Genomic DNA, 10,009 nt, shown 5'->3' on the forward strand with positions numbered 1-10,009 from the left:
GAAAAAATTCTGGCATAGAGGCACCTGGATGGCTAAGTTAAGCGTCCAACTTCGGCTCAGGTCATGATCTCACAGTTCACAAATTCAAGCCCTGTGTTAGACTGTGTGCTGATAGCTCAGAGCCTGGAGACTGCTTTGGATTCTGTCTCCCCACCTCTTTACCCTCCCCCACTCGCACTCCCATCTCTCTCAAAAAATAAATAAACATTAAAAAAAAAAAAAAACTGCCCTAGAGCAGGTTTTTGCTTCTTTGGCTTGTAAACATCTTTGCACATCCTGTTCCTAGAAAGATGCACATAAACATTCAAAACTGTTTAGGGGTCTTTAAAAGCTCAAGTCAATACTTGTCCTTATTTTACATGCCTTGGACAAGCTAGCAATGGGTCACGTGGTCATGACCTCGACCTTTCACTCTAGCTACGTGGATGGGGCTCATTTTGTCCAGTGCAGACAAGCATTTCTCCTGATGCACCAGGAAGCCCTAGGAAAACTGTCTTCCTGGCTTAAATTGTTCAGGCTCTGAGCCTCAAAGACCTGTGGTAGCAGAGAGAAAAGGGAGCTCCATCCCTGGTGGCGGTATCCATGCCAAGAAATGAGGAGCTGAGAACAGAGTGAAGCTGAGCCATAAGTTATTTCATTACACTAAAAAATTGATTAGGAGCGCCTGGGTGGCTCAGTTGGTTAGACAGCCGACTTCAGCTCAGGTCATGATCTCGCGGTCCGTGAGTTCGAGCCCCGTGTCAGGCTCTGTGCTGACAGCTCCGAGCCTGGAGCCTGCTTTAAATTCTGTCTCCCTCTCTCTCTGCTCCTCCCCTGCTTGTGCTGTCTCTCTCTGTCTCTCAAAAATAAATAAGTGTTTTTAAAAAAATTTTTTTAATTAGATTAAATGGTGGAACGTTGGGTCACAAAGGCAGGAAGCAGAGGAGCTGGGTCTGGTTTTGGGCCCCTAAGCAAGCCTTGCAAACTTCAAAGCACTCAGAGAAAGTAGCAATTATGGTACCTTTAATTGGTAAGCTGCGGGCAGGGTCCAGATCTGGCTTTGAAGCTGAGCTGACAACTGGTGTTGCAGGCTGGGCTTTCCCCAGGCAGTGCTGAGGGTTTAGGCAAGGGAAGGGTTGTACACCGGCTTCTCTAGGGAATTAAAAGCTGATACAAATGTAGCTCCTGTTGCCAAGGTGCTCTTTTCACTTCACGTCCCCCTTGTGACAAGGTGGCGCATGAGCCAATCCTCCCAGTAAAATTTAGGGTAAGTCAGGTCTTGGTGGGGTCCGATTTGAAGATTAAGTTGGAATCAAGTCGGTTGATTACTTCACCTGAACAGTGTCTTTTCACCAAATTTTCTACCTCTTCCTTTACAACAAATCTGGTTTCTTCCTAACGTAGGCCAGACACGACTGGGGCTGAGTTGGGTGAAGAAAGCAAGTGCATACAGGCTAGCAGAAGACACAAGACCCTGGTATTACTCCTTGAGGTGAAGGTGAAGGGTCATCCTGGCCAGAGGCAGGTCCGCTCCTGGCTGGCTGCTTCATCACCTGGGCAAGGCTGGACTTGACCACAGAGGAACTGGTAGTAGATGGATAATGGAGTCACAGGTGATACAGCTTGGGAACAAAGATGAGCACGGGTCCCTAGGCTGCTAATCCCACATGTTCCTGGCCTGACCCCTTTGTTCATGATGGGCAGTACTTAAAAAGGAGAAGAGGCAAGCTTTGCTTCTGTTTGCCCTGGAACTCTCATCTTGGGCTGGTTTCTCTCTTGCCTTGTTCTGCTATGTGTGTTTTGTCAGTCGTCTTGTGCCTGGGCTTCACCGATACTGGGTTCCTCTGTCCCTAGTCCAGGTCATTGCTTGGGAGCCATTATAGGGAGTGAGCAGATGCCTCCAGAACCTTGGCTGAGACACTGGCAAGGAACTCAGGAGTGCTGTGGTCAAGACAGCTGTAGACCAAGAACCCTGGAATATCACTCTGTATGTGACCTTGGACAGGCTGTTTGGCCTCCCCCAGTCTCAGAGTCCCCAGATGAAAAAAGGATGGAAAAGCCAAGATCCCTTCCAGTTCAAAAAGATGACGAAGCCCTCCTTGCTGGCTCGAGGGTGGCTTAAAGCCTGAGCAAAAGGGCTCTCCCAGGGTGACCCGAGAAAGACTGGAGGGCACATTCAGAGCCTTCCTCTTCAAACCCAGGAACTGCCAGTCAGCTGAGAGTCCTACCGTGGCCTGACAGAGATACCACTCGGTCTGGGGCAAAATATACAATCCTGACAGCCTCTTCCTGGACTGTCCTTTCCAAGCAAGATGGTTCCTTCCTCGGGTGGTTATGAGGACAAAATGAGTTGATGGACAAGACAGTACTTTGTAAATCAGAGAATGTGATACAGCAAACATCTGAAATAAAGCCTGCTTTTACTTCTCTCCTGCCACGCTTTCACATACATGCTACCTGCATCCCTGATTCAGGAGAACATGAATGCTGTGCACCGGTTTGCAAACTCAAATGACTAGAGGAAACCAAGAGGTCATGTAAAATGAGGGGGAAATGCCAGATAAAGAGGGCCTGCTTTACCCAGGGGCATGGACAAGTAATGACAAGTGCCAGCTGATGCTAGTCAGGAGGTGACATGGAGTGGTGGGCGTGCTGGACAGCTGCTCCTAGGCTCCTGCCAATTGAGGTTTCGTGGGAGCGCAGGTCAAGTTGCCAAATCTTTGGATTTTTCAAAAGAGCCCAGAAACCTGAATTTTTGCGTGCAATATCCTTTTAAATCTTAACCAAGAATTTGGGACACTTGAAAATGCTGGTTGGGCCAAAAGTAATGTTTTAAATGTTGCTGCGAGCCAGATTCAGTACATGGCCATCAGTTTTTAAGCCCTGCAGTAAAAAGACAACGGGTAGAATAAAGTTCTCTTCTACCTCAATCCTCTTGACACGTCTAGGCTGAGAAACGGGCCTTTTCTTCCCCCACAGTGGATGTCTTGTGGAAGTGCTTACCTCAGCCCTAACTCAGCAAAAGGGGCTTCCAGAATCTGGGAGCAAGGTGTCAACAGATCAAGCTTGTGAAGGCCTAAGATAAGATGGTCCTCGTCCCTCAGGTCCACCTCTTGTCCAGAATTCTGTGACCTCCCTGGAGCTGCCACAGAGGTTCAAGCCCCTGAGCTAATCCTGGGCCTCAGGCAATGCCTAGACCTTCACCCTTCACCCTTTGCCTTGCCATCTTACAGACCATCACCATCACCCACACTCCTGGAATATTTCCGGGTAGTGCTGGAAGCCCACAGGTGGGTCCAGCTCCCCTTGGCCAGGGGCCAAAGGCACAGGCAACCCGCCGGCACTCCGGCCCCTGTGCCCTCCAGCACCAGGCCTATGGACCCACTGGTGCTTGGCCATGGCTGACTTCTGGCCAAAGCACCTGCCACACTGAGGACAGGGGTAGGGGCGTTCACCACTGTGGGTACGCCGATGGGCTGCCATTTCGGAGCTCTGTCGGAAGCAGCGCCCACAGTCTGGGCACGGGTAGGGCTTCTCGCCCGTATGGGTGCGCACGTGGCGCCGAAGGTCTGACGCGTGGGCAAAGGCACGGCCACAGTCCGCGCAGGGGAAGGGAGTCTCGCCACTGTGGACCCGCTGGTGCTGGTAGAGGGCAGAGCTCTGGCTAAAGCAGCGGCCGCAGTCGGCACAGCGGTAGGGCTTCTCGCCTGTGTGGACCCGAAGGTGAGTGGTGAGGGCAGAACGCTGGGTGAAGGCCCGGCCACAGTCCAGGCAGCGGTGGGGCCGCTCCCCACGGTGGATGGCCCGGTGCTTGCTCAGAGAGGAGGCCTGGCTAAAGCCCTTGCCGCAGTCAGGGCAGCAGAAGGGCTTCTCACCCGTGTGGGTGTACAGGTGCTCCACCAGGGTAGAGCGCCAGGCAAAACTCTTCCCACACATGTAGCAGCCATGACGCTGGTCTGCCCTCGGGACAGGGGGATGGGCACAGAGTGGGGGGCGACCCCGGCGAGGTGCCTTGGATGGCTGCTCCAAGCCATAAGGGAGCCCAGCAGAAGGGTGTTTCAGAGTCGTCAGCCCAGCAGGCCGAGCTTCCGCAGAGAGGATCTTCTCTAGTGCCTCAGTCCCTTCTCTTTGTCCTTTCTCTTCCTTGTTTCTGGAATCTGCTGGGAGGTAAGGGGAGAGAGAGCTCAGACTCTGGCTTGTCCTGGTCCTTAAAGCCAAACCCCAAATGGTGACAGAGAAGCCTCTTAGATACAGAGCCACCTTCTGGACCCACCACTGCTGCCTCTGGGACTCGGCTCAGTACAGGTGGGGAAGCTCAGAGTGACACCTTTTCCTGAGCTGCAGAGGACAGAAAAGACGCAGAGACAAAAAAGGAAGGAACAGGGCACCGTACATTCTACCTCAGAGTTAGGGAAATGGGGGAGGGGAGGACATTTTTGCTGGATCACGGAGGAGGAGTGGATGTTTAAGGATGCCGTCCAGGCAGCAGGAACAGTACAAGAGAGGGATGAATGCGGCTGGCGTTGACAAGTACACAGGGACAGGATACGGTGCAAGGATGAACTGCAGAAAGAAAACAGTGGAAGCCAAGAGAATGGAGATGCCACAAAAATATAACCAAAAGAAAGAAAACTGAAACAAAAGGCGGCAGAGAAGCTAGAGGGTAGGAAAATGGCAGGAGGGATGATGTGAAGCTCAAAAGAGCTTAGGGACCAACAAGTGGTGAGGGGCACAGATTCGCTGGAGAGGCAGGTAGGCAGGGTCCTGCAGCCCAGCAGGACTGGGCTGAACCCGGCAGCTAGGCAGAGGCCGGCATGGTAACCTCTGCTGGGAAAGCAATTCAGGGAAGAAAATGAGGAGCAGGGTAGGTGTTGGCACAGGGGAGCAGGATGGGTCAGGCCCAGAGGAGGTCCCAGGAGACGCAGAACCCAATACTTCACCTGTGTCTGCTGCCGTCAGACACTCTCCCACCTCCGGATCCCGGGCATCCGGGCCCCACAGGTCGGCCTCTTCCTCCACCCAGGAGATGAGGGCTGGCTTGGTGCCTCGGAACCCTGGGGGAGGAGAACGCAAACCCCACGCTGCCGGGAGGCCCTCCCCCTGCGGTCCCGACTTCCCAGACCTAGGGCCTCCTACTGCCCGAGCCGGCCCGGAGGCCGGGCGGGGTGGGCGGGGAGGTGGCCCAGGCGAGCAGGCGGGGCCTCACCGAGCGCGCCCAGGTGGCCGTAGGTCTCCCGCATCACGTCCCGGTACAGGGCCCGCTGCGCGGGCCGCAGACACCCCCACTCCTCCGGGGAGAAGTACACGGCCACGTCCGCGAAGCACACGGCGCCCGGCCTCCTCCGCCCGCGCCCGGCCGCGTCCGGTTCCCCCACGGGGAGCGGGGCCGGAGGCGGCGCCATGGAACGTGCCGGGCCGGGGTCCGGGGAGCCTCCCGCGCCAGAAGCAGCCTTTGGGCCGGGGTGAGGGCCGGAAGGCCGGGAGCGCGGCAGCCGGCCCCTCGAGGGCCCACCCCGCTGGCCAACGACCAAGAGCTGCCAGCCGAAGGGACACAGACCCTCAGAAAGAAATGGCGGCAACGCGCCGCGCGAACGTTGCTCCTACGCAACCGTGCCCAGATGACGCCTCCCCCGGGGTCTCCAGGTGGCTTTGTCCTCGAGCCCTCAGCCAAAATGGCCGCGACGGCTACAAATGCCGGTGAGGGCGGCCCGCTCCGCCCGGCCCACGGAGGGGCGGCGGGCCACCACTGCCCCGCATCGGTTCCCGCACCCGTCGCGCCGGGAGGCGCAGTCTCAGCCCCGCCAGGGTTTGCAGAAGGCACGGGCGCGGCGGGAGGTCCGGCCTGACCCTGCCCGCTCTGCCTTTGTGAATTCCACGTTCCTAAATGGGTTTCCACCCGTCACTGGATGACAGCAGCCTTTTCCGAATGTTGAAAGGAGAAAAATGTAGTGGGTAAAAGAGAACCTTCTCTCCTGCACGCTTGTTCGAGCCTGATGTTCTGGGAGCTTCTATTTCAGGAGATGGTGGGGGCAGCTGGGGGAGAGTAGGGTAGGGTCTGTAAAAGGTCAGAAGGACCCACTTTCTGCAAGCTTACTCTCCCCCACTTGCCCTGCAGGAGGCCTCTCGAACGTCTGTTTACCTCCAGCTGGAGCCTGGCTCATAAGCTCCTGATCACAGAGCCTCCTGCCGCCCTTGCCCTGCGTGAATGTCCCACTAACTAGCACCTTGGACTAGTCACGGCTGCAACTGAACTCATCCCTTTGGTCCTCCAACCTGCTCCTCTTGGGGTTTTTATCACAGCAAACGGCACCAACTCTCTCCATCATTTCTACCTTGAACCCCCCTCCCTCCACACATTTAATTGACAGCTTACTCTGTGTCCCTATTTGCCTTCATAAATACCCTTCCCTAAGAAGACTTTGATCATTTCCAGCTAAATCACAGCATTTCACACACCTCATGGAAATGCACTTCCCTTCAGCAGGTCTGGGGTCTAGTCTGGAGCTTTTCTCTGCTTGCCTCCTTCCAGAGGCCTCCCTGAGCCTTGCGCCCAACACCTTGTATCTGGTGGACACATCTCCCCACATCGGAGGAGCTGGGCAAGTAGAGTTGATCACAACAGAAAAGGGGAAAAGGAAAAGACAAAAAGCCTGGAAAAGGTAAGCATGCAGATTTGCCCAGGGACTCGACTGAGCCGCAGTTCCTCCTAGCCTCTCACACCACTGAAGGACATAAGAAAAAAAAACAGATTTCCATAAGACTAATGGGGTTTTCTCATCTGTCAGTGCCCACTGCTCATGGTGGTGCCTCTCACACACAGGCCTAGAAGAGTTCTGGGAGTGCTGAAAACCCACAGAGGGGTCTGGATGCTCCTGAGGAAGAACCCAGGGCAGGATTCACACCCATGTCAGCCCCTGAGGTCCATGGCACCAGGCCGGGGTCTCCTGGTGGTTCTCTGACTAAAGTACCTCCCACACTGGAGACAGGAATAAAACAGCTTGCCTGTGTGAGTCATCAGGGAGCATGAAAGGTACTAGCTATGGCAGAAGGAGTGGCCACACTAGCTGCAGGCACAGGGTCCCTCTCCAGGTGAAAGGTCATGGCAAATCATGCCTGCACTTGGTGCAGGGTGCTGTGTGAGTAGCAGACACTGAGGCTGGGCGTAGAGTTGGGGCTTGGGAAAGGCCTGGCTACATACAGACACCCTTGGCCACAGGCTCAGACGCCAAGCTAGTGTCTCTCACCCCAGGGGCTCATGACATCTCCCAAACAGACTCCTTCTGCTGGCCCCTTCCAAATGTATCATTTTTCTGAGTGGCTGTTGTGAAACACAGTAGATTCAAACTCTACTCAACCTTCACAACTGCAGATAGGTACCTAGCCCCTGGAAGCACCCACCTAGACTGTGTTGGTCACAATCGAGGGGGTCACAAGTCAGGGCCATTTCTACTTTGAAACCGACCCGAAGAGACACCCTCATCCAGAGGAGCAGCTGTTACAAGGTACAGGCACCTGGGGACAAAAAGGTGAACGGCCTCCATCCTAAGCTTTAATTCATACACCGCCACTGTCAGAATTTGGATGATTCATACTGTGACCTGGCCATGGGGCCACTGGATGCCACAGTCAATTGAGAAAGAGAAGGTCAAGACTCCAGTCTCCAGTGGGTAATCATAAATTCAGGTCAGCAAAAAGTAGTAAGGAACATGTAGATGGTGTTTCTTGTTCAACAAAACATTTTCCCTTCCAGCTGGAACTGAGACATTACCCCCACCTCTCATCCTTCTTTCTCTCTGGCATCCTCTTGGGGATCCTGAGCATCTAAACCCCACAGCTGGGCCTCCTGCTCCCCCCAGGAGATGAGGACTGGTTTGGAGTCTGGGAGTCCTGGGGAAGAACCCAAAGCACTCAAGAAACAACTCATTAAAGAAAACATATTGGGCATCTCTTGTGTGGCAGGCATTGTTCTAGATGTGCTGGGTGTTGGAGACGTTGGTGAACCAAGATAAGATTCCTGCTCTAAGTTTACACTAAGCTCTACATTTACACTGAGGGAGAGAGATGTCACCTATTAGCTATCGGGGCGCAGTAGGGAGACCTTCAGGCAGAGCTATAGAGCTAAAAAGCTGCAGTTGAGTCTTCCTGCCTGAGACAGAAGCGCTCACAAAAGATGTTGCATTAGGGTCATCTAGTTAGATGTCTGTCCTCCAAAACACAGATTCCATGTAGCTGGAACCCATGGGATCATTCGCCTGTAGGGAGAGATTGGGTTTGAATTGGAAGAGGAGATTAGCATGCCACGGGCCTTCACGCTATGGTACACAGGTTCTGAACTTTTTGCGTAAGTCCTGGGGAGCCACTGGAGGTGTCGGGCAGAAGAGGATCAGTTATAAGTTTCAGTTAGGCCGATCTGGCGGGGATCACGGGAAAGGAACCCAACCTAGGGGACAACTGGGGGCGAGTCTGGCACCCAGACTTACGCATCTCACCCGCCCCCTTCCCTTGAGATGCGGGACGACCAGACCTCACGGAGCACACCCAAGTAGGTGTAGGTCTCCCGCATCACGTTTCGGCACAGGGCCGTCGGCACGGGCCAGAGACATCCCCATTCCTCGGGGAAGAAAATACGAGGCCACCTTCACAAAGTTCGCAGCCCTCGGCCTTTTCTCCCCTCCTCCTTCCTGACCGGCCTTAGCAGGCACCTCAGCAGGGCGCCGGGAACTTGGCCAAGGACGGAGTCGGGGTCCCCACCCCCACGCACCAAGGAGAGACGCCCGGGATTCCACCTCCCGGGAGCTGGGCTCTTCCGGGCCTAGGCGGCCGGAAGTAGCCTCGGCGGGGCCGCTCTAGGACGGCGAGAAACGGTCCGTTACGCGAACTTGGTGGTCCCAGGTCCTAGAAAATGAAGGCGCCCTCAGAAAAGATGGTGGCACTCCAGCGACTTCCAGTTTTAGAGCGAAGCATTTAATAGCGTCATTATGGGTCTGGTGGTAATAACCTGGTGTATTCCACCCTCGAGTTGTCTTCTGTTCCGCCAGCTCTCTTGGGAGACCCTCTTGCCCATAGTTAAGATGGCCGTGGCCGCTTCGGCGTCTGTGCTCCGGTTTGGCGAGGCAAAGGGGAAGAGGCTCCGGTGCGTGAGCGCCGGTGGCGGCCAGGGGTCCTACGGAGGGAAAAGGGGCCAGGACTAGGGGCTGCCGGCCTGGCGACCTTCTTCCAATCCGGGTCAGAAGGCCTATTCCGGTCTTACAAGAAAGATTATGTTTAGCAAGTTAGTTCATTGCTCAAAAATAATTTTTTCATTTGCAAGGTACAGCATGATATTCTGTGACGCCTCCTCACCGTTTCTTAAATGCCTCCAGATATAGCCTGTCTGTGCTATTTCCATACATTTGCTAGGTCTTTTTTTTTTTATTAAAAAAATTTTTTTAATGTTTTAATTTATTTTTGAGAGAGAGCGCGAGCAAGCAGGGGAGGGGCAGAGAGAGAGGGAGACACAGAATCCGAAGCGGGCTCCAGGCTCCGAGCTGTCAGCACAGAGCCCGACACGGGACTGGAGCCCATGAAACGTGGGATCATTACCTGAGCCGAAGTCGGTCGCTTAACCGGCTGAACCACCCAGGCGCCCCATTTGCTGTGTCTTTAACGGAGGACACTGGGCCAGATGCCTCTGGATGCCTTAGAATTCAGCTATTTGACTGAAGAGGAAACAAACCTAGTTGTTCCCAAGGTCAGGCAACCCGTTAGTGACTCCAGGTCTTGAGACTCCTACTAAATTCGAGCCTCTTCCACCATCTCGCCCTGCTTCCTCCAGGCCTGTTCCAGAAAAGCAGCTGAAGACTTTGAATGTACTGACCCCTGCTGACCTACTGAAAATGAACAGCATTCTCCATTTAAGTGATGACTGTATAAAAAGTAGATGAGTTACTGAAAGACATGGCTCAACTGTTGTTTTTTAAATTTTTAAATATTTTTATTTATTTTTGAGACAGAGCATGAGCAGGGGAGGGGCAAAGAGAGAGAGACACAG

General features: G+C 54.2%; 1 protein-coding gene across 1 annotated transcript; it reads right to left on the reverse strand.

Annotated features, from left to right (window-relative positions):
• Positions 1–854: 854 nt before the first annotated feature.
• Positions 855–5,895, reverse strand: LOC113592412 (zinc finger protein 764-like). Its single transcript, XM_027051516.2, has 3 exons — positions 5,186–5,895; positions 4,920–5,033; positions 855–4,136 (listed from the first exon to the last, which is right to left on the reverse strand). Exons 1-3 carry the CDS (start codon positions 5,379–5,381, stop codon positions 3,223–3,225), a joined length of 1,224 nt encoding a protein of 407 aa, XP_026907317.1. The 5' UTR covers positions 5,382–5,895; the 3' UTR covers positions 855–3,222.
• Between the last annotated feature and the right edge of the window lie 4,114 nt (positions 5,896–10,009).

Source organism: Acinonyx jubatus, chromosome E3 (assembly GCF_027475565.1).
Source record: "Acinonyx jubatus isolate Ajub_Pintada_27869175 chromosome E3, VMU_Ajub_asm_v1.0, whole genome shotgun sequence".
Taxonomy (NCBI): Eukaryota; Metazoa; Chordata; class Mammalia; order Carnivora; family Felidae; genus Acinonyx; species Acinonyx jubatus.